At 35.2% G+C, this 18,156-nt stretch overlaps 2 protein-coding genes and 1 long non-coding RNA gene across 17 annotated transcripts in view; 1 reads left to right on the top strand and 2 right to left on the bottom strand.

Annotated features, from left to right (window-relative positions):
- Positions 1–18,156, bottom strand: part of LOC149805564 (spectrin beta chain-like) — a 196,609-nt gene that overhangs the window by 9,040 nt on the left and 169,413 nt on the right. For 6 of the 15 annotated variants that reach the window (XM_089950176.1, XM_089950181.1, XM_089950180.1 and 3 more), the window contains 2 exons: positions 13,073–13,198; positions 5,017–5,163 (listed from right to left, as the gene is read on the bottom strand). The exons of 4 other annotated variants lie outside the window; for them this stretch is intronic. In XM_089950176.1, coding sequence (XP_089806302.1) covers positions 5,017–5,163; positions 13,073–13,198 — 273 coding nt within the window. The remainder of the gene's footprint in view (positions 1–5,016; positions 5,164–13,072; positions 13,199–18,156) is intronic. 5 more of the 15 variants (XM_089950183.1, XM_089950185.1, XM_089950187.1 and 2 more) reach the window with 2 other exon arrangements.
- The window catches only part of LOC149805565 (uncharacterized), a 460,129-nt gene that overhangs the window by 374,848 nt on the left and 67,125 nt on the right, over positions 1–18,156 (bottom strand). The gene's annotated exons all lie outside the window — the stretch shown is intronic.
- On the top strand, positions 1,054–4,584 carry LOC149805566 (uncharacterized). The gene is made up of 2 exons (XR_016419697.1): positions 1,054–2,774; positions 3,049–4,584. It is a non-coding gene; the product is annotated as an uncharacterized LOC149805566 (long non-coding RNA).

Genomic DNA, 18,156 nt, shown 5'->3' with positions numbered 1-18,156 from the left:
CAGAATGGTTACATAATGGGCTATGCATCTAAATATAAAAGAGATCTTGACAAGCCAAAGTTGCTGAACTATTGGAGATGTTAAAATATGGACAGAATTAAAAGGAAATATTAGGGATGAATATATAGTTCTCACACCTGTTCCTGAAGGAGTAAAACATTTTAGTGGGTTGTAAAGGGCTTCCTTGAGAATTATAACCCTTACATCTACAACAACAACAAACAAAACAAAAACAAAAAAAAGATTTAAAAAAAGGACAAAACAAAGATAAAGAGGTCAAAAAGGAAATCAAAGAAAATTTAGGGGGATGGAAGGATGGGATACCATGCACACTTGTGTGGCGAGATGAAGAAATTTAAATTTTGCCGTAAAAAGCCTGGACGTGATCCAGATACACAAAACAACTAAACGAGGCAAGAAACTAATGCTAACTTTGACATCAGAAGAGAAACTGCTCTCAAATTACTAAATGCAACAAAATGAAACATTGATAATCAAAGCATATATGATACATCTATCACAACAGAAATGCTAGAGCCATAAAGTGCCACATAAAACGTTAAATATGTTCATTAATAAAATAAAAACACACATCACATACGACTGTACAAAACAGGAAGCTGTTCATGACAAACATTTATATGAAATAAAGAAAACTTGCAAAAGAGGACAACGATGTTAAGTTGGATTATCTCTGTTACAAAGACACATTATAAAGGTGTCTACCTGTACACCATATTTTGATTTTATATACATGTGTATGGCTTGCAAAAGCACAGAACATTAATACAGATTAATATTCATTAATACTGACAAAGGTGACAATATGGCTACCACCGGTGTTAAAGCTGTTACCACCACCAGGGTACCACATGTGTTAAATGTGTTACCACCCTTTCTTGACATTAGTTACTGGAAGAGACAAAATTTCTCCTACTCACCTGTAGTCTTTCAAGACAACACACAATACATACAAAAAGCTACACGACGTTTGTTACAGGTTGGAAAGAATTAGATTGATATAGATTAGGAACAATCCAAACTGTTAGGCCAAGAGATATTTTACAGGTCACATCAAACTAGTTCTTTCCAATGACTTTTATTTATTATATACCCTCATTTTGTTTAGACGTTACAAATATTTTTAGTGACAGGGTGTGAATAGTATTAAAAAACAATTTTCTTTTATGTTAGGTTTGATTCGGTGCATTGATAAATATCACAACACAAATACTTGTGAAAGCACCTTACAGTTCCATTCAGGGTTTACGATATCGAAATAAAGATCAAACATCTGTAACATATACAAGCATCCATGTAACATGAAATGGGTATATAATGAAATAACACATCTCTTAAACTATCATAGAGCATCAAAAAGCAAAATTAATGAAGTGTTTATGAAGAAAGTTGTTTATGCACATACAGAGTTTAGATCAATGCAAGAACCATGAATATAACATGCTATGAGAAATGATGCTATGCTAAAATAGAATATTTTAATTGTTTGTAGCTAAGAATCAAAGATCATGCATGGTGCTTATGCCAAGGAAGCACATTTTCTTCATTACTTTCTGACCAATAAATGAGTAATAAAAATATTTCTATCAACACTTATCAATTTCACTTCTTTTACTGTTGACAACTAATAAGCAAACTATAATAAGGCTATTGAAAGTGGCCAGATCTCCACCTGAAACCTTTAAGACTGAATTCTAAAACACTGAAATACTCTCACAGGCAGTGTGCCGTATATACTCACTTATAAGTCGAGTTAAACTGCAACAAATGAAGATCCTCATCTGCTGTAGTATAAGACAACTGCAGATCAGGGTCTAGCAAACTGCACAGACCCAGATCTACGGGAGCATTATGCATTGGCAGATCTGGGTTTGTAGTTTGCAGTTGGGCTCATCTTACAGGCAAGTATATATGGTAATCAGTATGTATGAGAGATAAAGATGCCAGATCATATACATCATCTTTTTTTTAATGTTTGACATCTGGTGTCAATTGACGTGATGAAACTGAAATCAAAGGCAATATTATGCTTGGATGGCTTTCAGAGATGCTCATGTCTTTACACAAATGATTGGAAAACATCACAGAAATATTACTAAAACCACCATGATGCATGAATTTTTGTTTACCAATTGACACTGGATATCACACATCATCAAAGCATTCACTACAACACTTGTCAACTGAGATGACTTCTTGGTGGAAACATTCCTTAATTCTCTTTTCAATTTTGAATTAAATGGGTGACTTTTCTATTTATCTGTACAAATACATGTAATTTCAGGACAGTTACTGTATATACTCGCTTATGAGTCAAATCAAACTGCAAACAAAGATCCTGAGCTGTCATAGCATAATGTGCCTGCAGATCAGGGTCTGTGCAGTGTGGTCAACTGATCACTCCTAATAATCTACACAGACCCAGATCTTCTGTTGCATTATGCTAAGCCAGATCTGCATCTTGCAGTCTGCAGCTGGACTTGTCCTAAAAGCTAGAAGATTTTTTTTACTTAATTTTTTTGGCGTGGCTTCTATTTTACTTGGATTTCGGTACTTCACCCTTTAGCTAAGTTCCTTTTTCAAAGTCACTCCACAAAATTACTTCTGAGGTGGCTTTTTAATAAAAGAGCATCAATGGCTTTTAATCAGTAGCCTCAGAACGATGTAAGAAATGGCTCTAGAACTGTACTAAAGCAGGGGTGAAACGATACTCTTCTGTCGCGTAATGATATGATTCATCTGTTGCTGGTCAGGTGGTGCTTGTTGTTATTGTTGTTATTGTTATTGTAGGGTTTAACGCCATTTTCAGCACAAGATAGGCTATACATGGCGGCCAGTATAATTGGTGGAGGAAGAACCCTGGAAAACCCAGGGAAGAACCACGACGCACGAGAAGCTACTGGCAGGCTTTTTCACGTACCAACGTTAGCCGAGGCTGGACTCGAACTCACGCAGACAGAGGTGAGATGGCAGTGATCCGTAACGGCGAGCGCTTTAGACCACTCGGCCACTCGGGGCCCCGGTCAGGTGGTGCCATTTTATATACAGGTTGACACTAGTTGTATTTCCAGTAAGCAGATTACAGACAGACACAGACTTATCATCTGTTCTTATGCCATCCTCGGCATTGACAAGATATAAAAAGTACTTCCAAGCAGACTACCTGTTACGTATGATTAAGTGCAGGACTCATCTTGGTCACCATGACCATTGTTTTGCACGGCATGAATGTTTTAAAACATTAACAATTTCATGTCTTCACTTAAATTTCGAAGAAAATTTGGTGCTATCTTTAAAACGGAAAAAAATAGTGGAATTTCCTTGTGCAAAAAGGAAATCTTATCTAGAACAAGTCTAAAACAAGAACATTTTACTTCCTGCTGATGCAAACCCAATGCCATGGCACGGTGACCTGTATCTGCCAGTGAAAAAGTCATTTGTTGAAAACACCCACTCGCCTTCTACAAAATTAAAAAGGCAACAATAACTTATGTATTTTGGAATATGGCCTCTTGCCGAATTCTGCACTAATCTTATTCAAAAATCATATCAGTCAAGGATGCCCATACTTTGCTGTGTTGTGCAGTGAATATGCTCGTTAGTTCTCATTGGTGGTTATTATTTTACTCTGGACTTGAACAAACAATAACCACCAATCTGAATTAAATGAGGCAATTTCTCAGCATGACACACCCTAAATTTTGTCTATTAGACAAGATGTGCAGTGACAGAGAAACTTAGTATGGTTATTGAATGAGCATTACATTACTTAAATCATGCAAGAAATGTTGCTTATTTTCTTTGTGCTGATATGTTATCAGTGGCTCACTGACCTAAGGGCAAAAACTTAATCAGCAAGGAATTTCTAGGGTTGGGATTTGGGGTCAGATTTCAAAATCATGAGAGTTAGCCACCTTGTCTTTGTTAATTTGTAGAAGACAAGCATGTGTTAGCAATAGTTCTGCCTTTTTACAGATTGAACCAAGTGCACAACTCAAAATAACTCTCAATTTAAAGAACGAAAAGGTAAATTACTAGATGACGATAGAAGTAAATTCAATAAAGTATCGTTTTGTAGAGATTCTTCACCTTCTGTATTGATATAGAAACAGTATCAATACAACAATTAATCGTTTCACCCCTAGTGCAAAGCAAAATACCGAATTATATCGTCTTCACTGCTGATCTTTACTGCTGTATAAAGCTGAAGCAATCAGGTTCTACATTACTAAAGTTTACATTTTGATATTAATGCATCATACATTATGATAATCTGTAGGTTTCATGTTTTACTAAGGTCAGGAAAAATAAAAGTACCAGCATTTATTGGATAAAGTTCTAAAGGTGATTCTACTCATTGTTGACTTAAATCAACAAGTTTGCATGACAGAATTTAAAAAAAAAATTGCATCTTTATTCTGCTCATTTCCAGGAACATGTTTTATGATATTCATATTTGAACCAGCAAAATGCAGACAAAACTCATTTGTAAACTGAGCAATTATACTGTATTATGGATAAATTAAAGACACCAACATATAATAATAATAATAATAATAATAATAATAATAATAATAATTAATAATAATAATAATAACAATAATTCACTATAACATGACCACTTTCAGAGCTCTGGCCCACAGTTCACTAAATTTCCAAAAAATTCTCCTCAAATTGATATTTTACAACATCTCGCTTGTGATGCTTCTAGCAATGTTGGAATATTTTTAAGTGAAAAATGACAAGTTTTAAACTTGTATACATTAATTCATTTTTTTTGTGAATAACGAGCTGAGGACTTCCTCTGATTTTAGTAAACTCTTAAGTTGCCTCACAAATAAAACAATATTGATTTCAGATGAATGTTTTTACAGCAGAACGTTTGGTCAAAGATTCATTGTTGTAACTGGGAAGATATTAAAAAAGTTTCAATTTGAGGAAAAAAATTTGAAATGACAAGTGAAACTGGGACAATCAAGCTAATTAAGAACCTACTCCTTGGTGCTGGCATGGGTTCACCTCGAGCTAATTCATGCGCTGTCCTTGGAACCTCCCGAGGAGGAGCTTTCATGCGAGAAGAGGGTTTGGGAGAAGCCTTTAAAGTTGACGAGGCTCTGACATGAACCTCTGTTTCCTCTACTTCTACAGGCAGAAAAACAAGAAAAATGCATGCTGAAACCACACCACAACATTGCTGTTAAGCTAAAACTACTTCACAAAACAGGAAAAAGGAAAAAAAAAATGGAGGATAAAAAATAATAAATGTAAACTCAGTACAGTTGCCAGACCATAAAAAAATCTTTTTACATCAGTAATAGTGGATGCAATAATTATTCAACTGTATCATTTTGTTAACTCAGTCTTTGAAGTTTATATGAACTCTATGAGTTCTTTCATAAAGCAACATGAGTTGACAGTTTTACTTTCTTATATAAATAAATTCTAACCTTTATAAGGCCGTACAAAACATACCCAATAAATATTCAAGTAATTCAGGTGTAGACATTTAAATGAAAACTTTAACAGTGGATTTAAGTTCATGTAAATCTAACTTTTCATACTTCTAAATTTTCTTACAACAAAAAACATCAGTAATGGAATGAAATGTATTTGCTTGTATTGCCAGTACAGAACAAATTTCAAGTAATATTTATGTTGGGTTGGCAACTATGCCATAATACAACAGAACGACACATCTTAAACAACTATACTGCAATACATGCCCACCAGTACAAAGTTGCTTTGTGAAAAAAGATGGCGGCATCAGATCTGCCACCGTAGTATGTACATGCGGATAAAAGTGTATCCATTTGATTTGCTATTAATACCCTGATCTGCTTCAGTCTCTGAAAAATATTTTATTATACAGGGGCCTTTGTATCTGTGAGAATCTAATGTATTTCAGTTCGAACACACCTGGAAAACAAGGATTAGTGCAGCGCGAAATTTGCTGGACATGCACAAGTCAAGATAGGAAACACACAAAATGAGCTAAATGTAATTGCCTTGTAAAAGGAAAAATGCACTTTTCAAGACAAATGCTCGTCTTAATGGCCAGTAAAAACTAGATTTTTGTTTACAAAATATACACCCCCACTGCAGATACAAAATGTTGAAGAGTAGGATCAAGGGCACATTATACACTTGCCATGTGGTAGATTGTAAAATTATACATCTTTTATTTAATACGTTTTTTACTGGTTACATTCGTATACTAAAAGACACAATACCCATTTAGCTTGTGTATTTGAAATACCACATTGTCTGCTTGGTCTCATCAAACAGCCATCTTTCCTTGTCTCAAATGCATGCAATACACAAATCTGGGTCAATGTAAATGATAAAGAACTTGGGTTATTTCAAATGCAAGCCGTTTACAACGTTTGGTTGAGGAAATTAGTATTAAAGTCAAATTATTGTATGGAAACAGTTTTCCATCTTTCAAACCCTGTGACCTTGACCTTTAACCTTTTGAGCCCCAATCTGACATGTCTTCTTCTTTGCCCCAAACGCATGCTATTTACAAAGTTTGGTAATGGCAGATAGTAGAGTTAACATAATATGCACATGGCAGACATATAACCTGAAAATCTGCCATCACAGCATGAAATTCAAATCAGGCCATATAATATATATATATATATATATATATATATATATATATATATATATATATATATATATATATATATATATGTATATGTATTAATATAGACATGAATACCAGATTTCATTTATCAACTTCAAGTGGTTTTAGCATCTTGCTAACATTTTTATCAGGAAGTCCCAAAACTTTCAGCAAAATGTTATGAATCTAAAAAGACCACAGTTTAATCCAAAACATTTAAAAGTGAAATGAATTGAAAAACTGCTGTATTGGCTTGAAGATCTATCACATCATCTACACAGTAAAATTTTTAATATGTTTTGGCTGAGTGCTTCTGCACAACATGGCCAACAAGCTTCTTGGGAAAGACAGATGGGAGGACCAAATCAAAATGTCCAAGCTGTAAGAAAATTGGAAAACAGAAAATGCATAAAATGTGAAAATTAGAAATCACAGCTCTTGTTTTGGTTTTATCTGGTCAGTAACTCCAGCAATCAGAATAACTGTATTTGCTGGCAACAAGGTATGACCAACTCTTTTTTAGCCATTGCATAATTACAAAGTCAATTTTCACTTCTACTCTGGCAATGAGGTGTGACCAACTCCATTTTAGCTATTGCGTAATTACAGTCCACCTTTCCTTCTACTCTGGCAGAAGAGTCATAAAACACATTCTTATACTAAAGAAACATCCAGAATAATAAAGGAAAAGTAGTAATACTTTATATCAAATACATGCACCTCAATATTATTTACACAAGAAACTTTAAACACTACATCTATCTCGCAATTATTTAATCTGATTGTTTACTTTTAAAAAGAGTTAAATTACTTTAAATTCTTTTATCTCTGGTTGTGCTCTAACATCAATACATAACTTATTTGTTGTTGTTGTTGTTGGGTTTAACGCCATTTTTCAGCACGCGATTGGCTATACATGGCGGCCAGTATTAATGGTGGAGGAAGAACCATAACTTATTTAAAGCCTTGTATCAAAATATCTTGCATTAAACTACAAGCCTTCACATGTTAAAGGTGGTAAAACCTATGTATTCTACTTCAGTTTGCTTGTTATCAGAGATTTCTCTGATATGGAATTTCGCATTTTCCCCCTCCACCAAATTAACTTGGACGAGTTTGGTTCATATTAAGTGATACGCTATTTGTCAATAGAAAAACTAGTTCAACATTCTTGAAAATTTAGTCCGACTATATCAATTGAGTCATTTAAAATGTAAAAAAAGAAACTATTTTCTATAAAACTAATTACTTTGCTATAACAGACAATAAGTGTCTGGCATGTTTAGCAAGAAGCTTACATGTTGAGGCAGTGCTGTAAAACGCATGATCTAGACCCCAAGATCAAAGGTTGTGCAAGCATGTCAATAAATAATATCTTGTCTTCATAATGGTTTATGCCAAGCATGAACAAAATCCAAAAATGAAAAAACTATCTCAAACCTTAATATCATTGTGACCTTGACTCCAGGGACAAAGATGCAAGCAAGCCTGTCAGCAGAATGAATTGTCTTAGGGTGTAAGTATTTTCTGTTTATGAAGAAATAAAATCCAAAGCAGCAGATGATATGACCAAGAGAAAGGTGACTGCCATGTCTCCCTTCCCACTGCTGGAGGTTTAGCAATAAAGCAGGCCTTGTGCTGGATTTTGGTGAGGGGTGAAGGAAGCGTTAATGGTCCCGAGATATTTTATGCAAAAGCATGCCCATGATTTTACAAATTTGCAAACATGGTAAATATTTGCATAAATTTCACTACAAATATGCAAGCCACAAGCAATGCTTTTTAAACAAATAATAAATGAGGATGAATTTATGACTTTGTTTGACATTCGGTGAATATCATCCTTTCTTTTGCAAAATCAAACACTGCATTACCAAGTCTCAAAACAGGAGATCAATCATGATACAAAATGGTACCAAGTAGGATAAGGTGAAAAGAGTGAACACATGAGTAATCTTAGACGAGAGAACCACAAGACTTTCATGTCAATGAAATGGCAAAAAGCAGATGGTTCAGTTTAACCGGATAAAAATACACCTGGTGAAATGAAGAATGAAACTTGTTTCTTACAGGATAATTCTAGGAAACGTGTGAGGAAAGCAACTGACTACAAGTAATATAATTCAGGGATAAATAAAAAACGAGCAAATGAAACTGGATGGCTCACTACTGTATGTGTGCATGTGCAATTTGGATTTTTAATGTTGCTTTAACAATCTTTCAGTCATATCGCTACAATGTCTGTAATGCGGCAGTTTATAGCGATGTCTAGAACTGGGGCATCATGCTGTATACGTGTGTGTGTGTGTTTTATTAGGATTTTTAACATACATTTTAAAAATTCAGTCATAACGCTACGATATCTGCACTGTGGCAATTTAAAGTGATATCTAGCACTGGGGCATCATGCTGCAGACATGTAGCATCATGTCTCACCCAGTCCCATTATCCTGATACTAGGCCAACTAGTCCTAACACTAACCTCTTAATGCTGAGCGCCAAGTGTGGCAGCTGCTAGTACAATTTTTATAAGACTTTGGTATGACAGCTGAGGTTCGAACCCATGACTGACCGCATCTGAGGCAGATGCTCTAACCACTTAGGCCACTGGAGTGGTCTTCACTACTGTAAATATTTGGTTTATTGTATAGCCTTATTATCTGGCTGAGGATGATGGGTGGAAGGGGCATGATGTTAGTGTAATGTTCATTTTATTGGCATTCAAGGTACATCATAAACTTGAAAACAGAGCTCACATTTAGAAAGGGTAGTATCTGATCCATTTCTGGAACATTTCCATTTGAGTAAACTGACAACAGACTGGTACCAAATGATAAAAGTTATGGTATCACATAAATCATCATCTTGTTTGATCACATCTCACAAAGCAAATAAACTTGAAAGAAGAATGATGAGTGCACAAAAATGACATCTGAAGATTAATGAAAATCATGACAAAGATATTGAGAGGTGACGTGATGAAGCCAATACAATCTCAACAAAAATGACATCTGCAGATTAATGAAAATCATGACAAAGATACTGAGGTGACATGTGATGAAGTCAATACAATCCCAACAAAAATGACATCTGCAGATTAATGAAGATCATGACAAAGATACTGAGGTGACATGTGATGAAGTCAATACAATCCCAACAAAAATGACATCTGCAGATTAATGAAAATCATGACAAAGATACTGAGGTGACATGTGATGAAGTCAATACAATCCCAACAAAAATGACATCTCCAGATTAATGAAAATCATGACAAAGATACTGAGGTGACGTGATGAAGCCAATACAATCGCAACAAAAATGGCATCTGAAGATTAATGAAAATCATGACAAGATACTGAGAGGTGACATATGATGAATACAATACAATCTCAACATAAATGACATCTGAGGATTAATGAAAATCATGACAGAGATACTGACGTGACATGTTATGATTTTTTTGTTGTTGTTGTGGGGTTTAACGCCATATGTCAGCACACGAAAGGCTACACATGGCGGCCAGTATTAATGGTGGAGGAAGAACCCGGGAAAACCCCGGAAAGAACCACCGACCCACGAGAAGCTACTGGCAAGCATTCTCACATACCCACATTGGCTGAATCCGAGACTCGAACCACCGCAGGCAGTGGTGAGATGGCAGTGATCCGTAACGGAGAGCGCTTTAGACCACTCGGCCAATCGGGGCCCCCAACATGTGATGAAGCCAATACAATCTCAACAAAAATTATGATACCTCAAGCCTGCTATATATGCAATTTTTCCAACAAATGCATTCTCATCAGAACTGAATAAATGCACATTATCTACCATATATACTCACTTAAGTTAAACTGCAAACAAGAAAGATCTTGATCTGCCATGGATGGCATAATGCTTATGCCCATCAGGGTCTATGATGTTTGTTCTACTAATTGCTCCTAACAAATGGCACAGACCCAGATCTGAGGGAATAATGTGCAATGGCAGATCTGGGCCTGTGCAGTTTGTAATTGTACTCGTCTCATAGTCAAGTATATATGGTACATGTGATAATTACAAAAAATGCCAGATTTCTATGTATACCAAATGGAGGATGAAATGAAAACTTTAGTAATGAAAGCAAAATGCACGAGGCACAGAGGATTACTGCATGGGCCAGTTAAAGCATAAGTGTTGATATACATACAGTACACCTAAAATCAAATATGAAACCTCAAAATGAGGGGGAGAGACCCTAATAAAAGTATGTGGACCTTAACCTGCTAGGTGAACCACCTTAACCTGCTAGGTGAACCACCTTAACCTGCCAATTCACCTCTCTGCAACTGCAGCTACTTATAAATTTAATATAGATGAGTACTGTGAACATTACATTATAGAGCTGTGCCATGTTTAGTTGTCTTTGATAATGATAACTGAAATGTTTGTGCAAAAACCCTTTGTATTCTTCTAGTATGAGACTTAGACATTTGACCTTTGGAACCCAAAATCGATAGGGGTATTTCTTACCCCATGTGCATGCAAAGTTTGGTGACTGAATATGGTGGAAAACTTTAATTATTGTGCTGAAAGGAAATTGGCAACAGATAGACATCACAAATTAATGCACACCTCATGGTATTTATATGAAAGAAAAAAAAAACAGTATTTTATACACCTGCCTGTGCCCAAGTCCACTATATAGACACTAGTAGGGCAAGTTGGACTACATTGACCAAAGCATTTCAATGACCTTATCTAGGCATGCAATCTTGAACTAAACCACTATGTTCTTATTAAGCCCACTTGGACTTCGACATTTGACCTTCAAATATATAGGTATCTTTCTTCGTCGAAGTGCAAGCCAAACACAATTTAGTCAAGGAACTTACTCTAGAACAAAAGCTATTATGCAAAATCCATTTTTATTCCAGTCACAAACCTTTCAAATTTTTACCTCATCATCAACATGTCATTTCCTCACCGTATGTGCAAGCTCTCCACGAACTTTGGTCAAGGTATGTGGTTTAGAACTAAAGTTGCTATGCAAAAATCATTATAATTTGCAATCAATGACTGACCTATTGACCACAACATCAATAGGCTTCTTTCTTACCCAAACAGTTAACCATAAAAAAACTTGGATGAAGGTATGTGGTCAAGAACTGAACAGTGGAGAAAAGTTCCTTCCACTCAGTGACCCTGACTTTTCACCCCAAAATCAACAAGCTTCTTCCATAACCTATGTGCAAGCTATACACTATGACTGGTTCAGGTTTGTGATTTTGAAGTAATGTTATTGTGTGGAAACCATTTTCAGACCAGTCAACCCAAAAAAACCTTCTCAGTGAAGTAGCATATATTTAAGTTGGACCAACATTCATTTAGGTACAACAAAATATCATGTACTGTCATTGTTGATGTGGAAAACATGCACAAAAATTCTTGCTGTGTTATCTGATGCAATGAAGACAATTAAAAAGTTTATGTGTGTGTGTGTGTGTGATTGGACCTTCTGAAAGGCTGATTGTCCTGAAGATCTTCAACACATTTTCATTTGCTGGATGACATATCCATACTGCGCTATAACATAAAAGCAAAATCCCAATTTAAAAAAAGGTTAATTAAAGTATCCAAGGTGTAGTTAATCTGGTTTCCTGACCAACTCCACAAAGTCCAATGTGAACACAGAGCCAGACCAACCAAAACAAGCTAATATCTAGATTTAACAGCAGGGATTTTGTCTTTGGGAGGGGGTAATGTTCCTTACGTCTGTAACTAAAGGGTTGGGAGGTCTGCATTTTTCTTCTTGTAATCAGTGACCTTGACATGACCGTATCAACTTGCCCCAGCTACAAGCAATCGGAGGATAAATAAAAGTAGAATGGCATGAACACTATAATTATAGCAGTCCATACTTTTACTTTTCACAAAAATTGCAAAATTCTTGACAACTTACATGGCATTTATATTTAAAAGCTATTAGTGATGCATACATTGCAAAGGCCACAAACCCACCCATCCCCATACTTTAGGGCAATAACTCCAAAGACATTTGCTCCTAAAACGACAAAACCTTTAAAAGGTATATCTACATGTAATAGGCTATTCATCTAGGCCACGTGCGATACAACTCTTTATGCCTGATTGTGTAAATGCAAAACAGCATATTAAAACAGCATCAGCAGCTTAAAGTCCACGTTACAAGTTTGTATCTAAACATCAGACAAAAAACAATTAGTGCAGAAGCATGTATTTCATAAATACGCGTTACACATTTGTTTCAACCCATTATAATAAGATCATGAATTGCAGGAAAGAATAAAGTCTAAGTTTTGCAGTCTTAGAAACATAGTGGTGAGGGTTATATGGAAAAAGGAAAGCAGTTTACATTCGGAAAAAGTATTTTAAGTTAACTGCATTGAAACTCCATGGTGGGTTCACCTTTAGCGGGCTCATGTGTCATCCCTGGAACCTCCTTCGGAGGAGGAGCCTGCATGCGAGGGGAAAATTCAAGAGAGGCATTTAAAGTTGGAGAAGCTCCACTTTGAACCTGTGTTTCCTCCACTTCTACAGGCAGAAAAACAAAAGAAAAAGGCATGCTGAGACCACACCTCTACATTAAACTTAAACTACTCCATAAAACTACTGCTGACCGGCAGAGCTTAAAACACTGAAAAAGAATGACAAGTGTTTATGTAAAAATTACTGGATATGTGCAAGACAAGCATCAACGTTACAAAACTGAAGTGGCTGACGATATTGCCTTGAAAAATGGAAAATGTACTTTTGAAAGTGAAAATCTGTCTTGTTCACCAGTGAGAAAAAACAAAGAAAACCACAGATGTAGTACACCATGAATACTGACCTTAATTTTGATTCAATGGTACCAAACATTTCATAGATTTATTTATTTCTTTGAACTATCGTTGTCAGTAAGCATCTAGTAAAATGATACACACACAAACCATAACCGTAAAAAACAGAGCTTAAGGCAAATCACAAACTAATGCTCTACTGGGTGAAAAGAATTTCCAGAATTCAAGATAAGACCATTTCTTCCTTTTAACTGCCAAGCGTCAAAGCTATCTTAAATATTCTTCAGCACTAACGAGGTTTTCATATTAGATTCTGTGTTACATGTACTATATGTCAGTTTGGCACCATTTTTGTTTAGAACAAAGAAGAATTATTAGAAGTCTTTTGGTGAAAACCCCATGTCATAAAGATCATCCATTCTGGGGACAAAAAGACTTTTGAGACAGGCATCATGGCAGCCATATTGGATGTTTAACTGATTATGCCCTTCTGGTTTCATTTAGGACCAGCTAGGTATCATAAGAAATGTACTGCTGAAAACCCCCGTTTGATATAGCCATCAATTTTGGAGGAGTTGAGATAACAGTATTTTCAAGATATAACTTTCCATTCAGGAGTAGCAATAACAAGATTTTCAAGATGGCTGCCTATGATGGTCATACTGGAGGTCAGATCTGCACCATTTTCATTCATGACCAACTGGACATCATAAGAAGTATTCTGGTGAAAAACCTCATTGTGGTGGCCATATTGAATGTCTGAGGAGCACCATTTTCATTTAGGACCAACTAAACCATGGGATAAATGTGTGTTTCAAGTTTGAAGGCAATCCTCCAAGCAGTTTATGAGGAGTAGTAATAACAAATTTGTATTAATGGATGGACCTCGGTACAACAGACAATGGACAACAGACCATCCTATAAACTCTTCTAATTTATGATTAGTAGAACTAAAAATGAATCATGAAATACAGGTCATCCTGCCTTCGTTTTCACAGATGGCTGCAGTACGTCTGATGAAACATTTACAAACCAAGCCATACTGTCCAAGAAAATGACTTAAACACAGACCCTACCTTTGATTAACTAAGCTTAATGCAAAGATATGTTTATTGGTTTGTCAGAATGTTGGATTTAAAAGCACTTTTAACAAATTATTGGCTATATCGTGCCAAGGAAATGGGAGCTATGTGCCTTTCCCAAAGACACAAACAGTAAACCAACCCAGGCCAGCCTGGCAGGTATCGAATTTGCAACCCTTTTAAAAGTGAGTACTCTCTTCCACCAAATGAACTACCTGGTACCATAGCTCTCCTAATGCTGAAACATGAAATATAGGTCACAGTGGCCTAGCATTCATTGATAGCCTTAAGAGAGATTTACATACTGAAATACATGCAAATATGTGAAAATGACCCAAACTTAAGTGTTGGATGAATGAACGGATATGGACAGACATCAATTCAGAAGCCTGAATTGACTTGCAGTCTGGGTAAAAACTGAAAAATATTTAAAAGAAGAAATCACATTGTTTCCAGGAATGTGAACAATTTTAACTACTGATGATGAGGTATGACCAACTCTTTGTTTAACGCTGAATAATCTCTATATGGTGAATTTCCCTTCTACTCAGGAACGAGTCATCCAACACCTAGTAATAATACAGGACACAAAGATAAATGAAAACTAGAATAAAAATTTAAATCAAACAGAAAAATGATATGAGAAAATATTTTTTTTACATAAGAAATGTTAAATGCCATGTGTTTTTATATAAATAACTTAGCAACATTGCTAACTTTAAAAAAAAAATAATTGAATACTGCAATTATCATGCTCTATCACTACACATCTGAGCCAAGTAAATTTTTAAGTATATATTACCTATTTAAAACTATGTACTGAAGTACTTAAATAAATTCTGAGAATATATTACCTGATTAAAGTTAGGTACTGAAATACCTAAATAAAGTTTGAGAATATATTACCTGATTAAAGATGCATATTGAAATATCTAAAATTTAGAGAATATATTACCTGATTGAAGTTAGGTACTGAAATACCTAAATAAAGTTTGAGAATATATTACCCGATCAAAGATGTATATCGAAATATCTAAAATTTAGAGAATATATTACCTGATTAAAGTTAGGTGCTGAAGTACCTAAAGTTTGAGAACATATTACCAATTTAAAACTATGTACTGAAGTACTTAAATCTGAAAATATATAACCTGACAGAACTTTTGTATCAAAGTATCTTCAATAAAAACTACATGTTTTCATAAACTTTGTTGTCAACTGTATATTTTACTTCTACTTTCTAGTTATCAATGAAACTTCTCTGATTGAAATTCTCCTCTTTTAACCTCCCCCCAAAATTATTAACCTTAGATATGAAGAAACTACCACATATACCCATTTATAAATGGTGTCAAACTGCAAACAACACCCTGAACTGAGGTCACATGATGCAAACAACAGATTAAGACCCTAACAAAATGCATAGACCCAGATCTGCTGGCGCATTTTGTGGTGGCAGAGCTGGGTCTGTGTAGTTTGCACTGGCACTTGACTTGTAAGTGAGTATAGACAATAATCTAAATAGCATGAGCATTTGTCATCAGGAAAATGGAGTATTAGTATCATTTTAAGAAAACCATCTACGTGGTTATAGTTCTACAATAGGTAGTGTATGTGATTCATTAAGCATGCAATGTGTTGTATGTATCCATATATGTATAGGGTTTAACAGCATATCAGCACACTAATGACTATATAGTATTGAATAAAAGCTATAAAAGCTACGTTGTAACAATGTGAACATAAATGTTTGCAAATAATACTTCAAGATGATAAAAAACCTTTTAAAAAAACGTAAATATGCAGTTTTATAAGATAAAAATAAAAAGTCCTTTAAAACAACTAAAGTTCTACGGGTCGAAAAGAATTTCCGGGCATTTGTAACAATACCATTTCTTCTTTCTAATTGCAGAATGTTGAAACCATCTCTGATAATTTTAGCAATATGAACAGTTTCAAAGTGGCCATTTGGCAGCAATACTGAATGTAATACTGGCACAATTTTCTGGTGAAAATGTCATGATGCTATGACCATCCATTCAGGAGATTTAGCGACAAGATTTTCAAGGTTGACAAAATTTTCATTTTAAACATAGTAAACATCATACGTGTTTTGGTGAAAACCACACTTTGACATGACCATATAATCAAGATGGAAGCAGCAATATAAAGGTTATCAAAATGGCTACCATGCCGGTCATAATGGAGGTCAGATGGGCAACAAATGGGAAACTAAATATCATAGGAAGTCTTCTAGTGAAAACCCCACATTGATATGACTGTCTGCTGTGAAGAAACAGCAACAGACAAGATTTTCAAAATAGCTGCCATTCATTTAGGTCCAGTGAGACTCGGGGGGGGGGAAGGGAAGGGAATTCCAATCAAAATATGATCATCCACCTAGCAATAACCAGATGTTCAAGATAGCCAGTGTAGCTTTAACAACTTTTCAGTCATACTGCTACAGTGTACACAATGTGGCAGATTATTGTGACGACAAGCACTGGGGCATCATGCCACAGACATGTAGCATCATGTTCAACCCAGTCACATTATTCTGACACCAGACTGACCAGTCCTAGCACTAACCTCTCAATGCTGAGCACCTAGCTAGGCAGCTGTTAGTACAAATTTAATAAATCTTTGATATGACTCAGCCTGGGTATGAGCCCACGATGCATGCTTGTTCAAGGCTACCCAAGTGGTCCAATATCCTATGATTTCTTCTGGGAAAAACACTATGTCAGTATGACAACCATTTTAGAGGTATAGCAATAACAATATTTTCAAGAAGGCTGCTATGGTAAGCAACACCGTTTTCATTTAGGACGAGCTAGCAGACCTTGAGACAATTGTGCCTGTAAACTTTCATAGCAATCCTCAAAGGTATAGCTGGTGGATGGACAATGGAAAACTGGCCATCCCATGAATTCTTCTGGTCTATGACCAATAGAGGTAATAAAACAAAAGATGTTAAAATTCTTTAAAAAGTATTTGAAATAAAATATAAAGGTAGAATATATAAAATCCATAATATATTGATAAGATGTTTGCAAAATATTTTATTCTGTTTCACTACATGTATGCAAATCTTGTTATTTTTTTTTAAAAAGCCAAGGGTGTGTGAAGCAATTAATGTTTTAAAAGGCAAAGGGTGTGTAAAGCAATGCATCTGAAACAAATAATAAATGATGATTTATTTTATGATTCATGACACTGAGTCGATAATTTCTTTCCTTTAATAAAATCAAACACAAATGGCGTTAGCAAGTCTCAAAACAAGAGATAATGACACAAAATGGCAATGAACATGATAAAGGTGAAAACTGAATTACAGACCAATAATCTTAGATGAATGAACCACAAGATTTTCATGCCAATGAAATGAGAGGATCTAACGGCAGAAGGCAGATGGTCAAGATTTTTTATCAAATTGTGAGACACAAGATTTAATGGGATGAAAAATACCATTGGAGATATAAAGAATGAAACATGTTCCTTACAAGATAATTCAAAGAAACAAAAGAGAAAAACAATAAACTGCATGTAATACAATTCAGAAAAGGAGATTTTTAAAATAAAATCAAAAGCAATTAGAAACTAATGGGACTGGATGACTCACTAATGC

The sequence above is a fragment of the Sinohyriopsis cumingii genome, chromosome 2 (assembly GCF_028554795.1).
Source record: "Sinohyriopsis cumingii isolate HCF-2022 chromosome 2, ASM2855479v2, whole genome shotgun sequence".
In the NCBI taxonomy this organism is placed as follows: Eukaryota; Metazoa; Mollusca; class Bivalvia; order Unionida; family Unionidae; genus Sinohyriopsis; species Sinohyriopsis cumingii.
The sequence above is the reverse complement of the archived record's forward strand: the minus strand, read 5'-3'. Positions and strand labels throughout refer to the sequence as shown.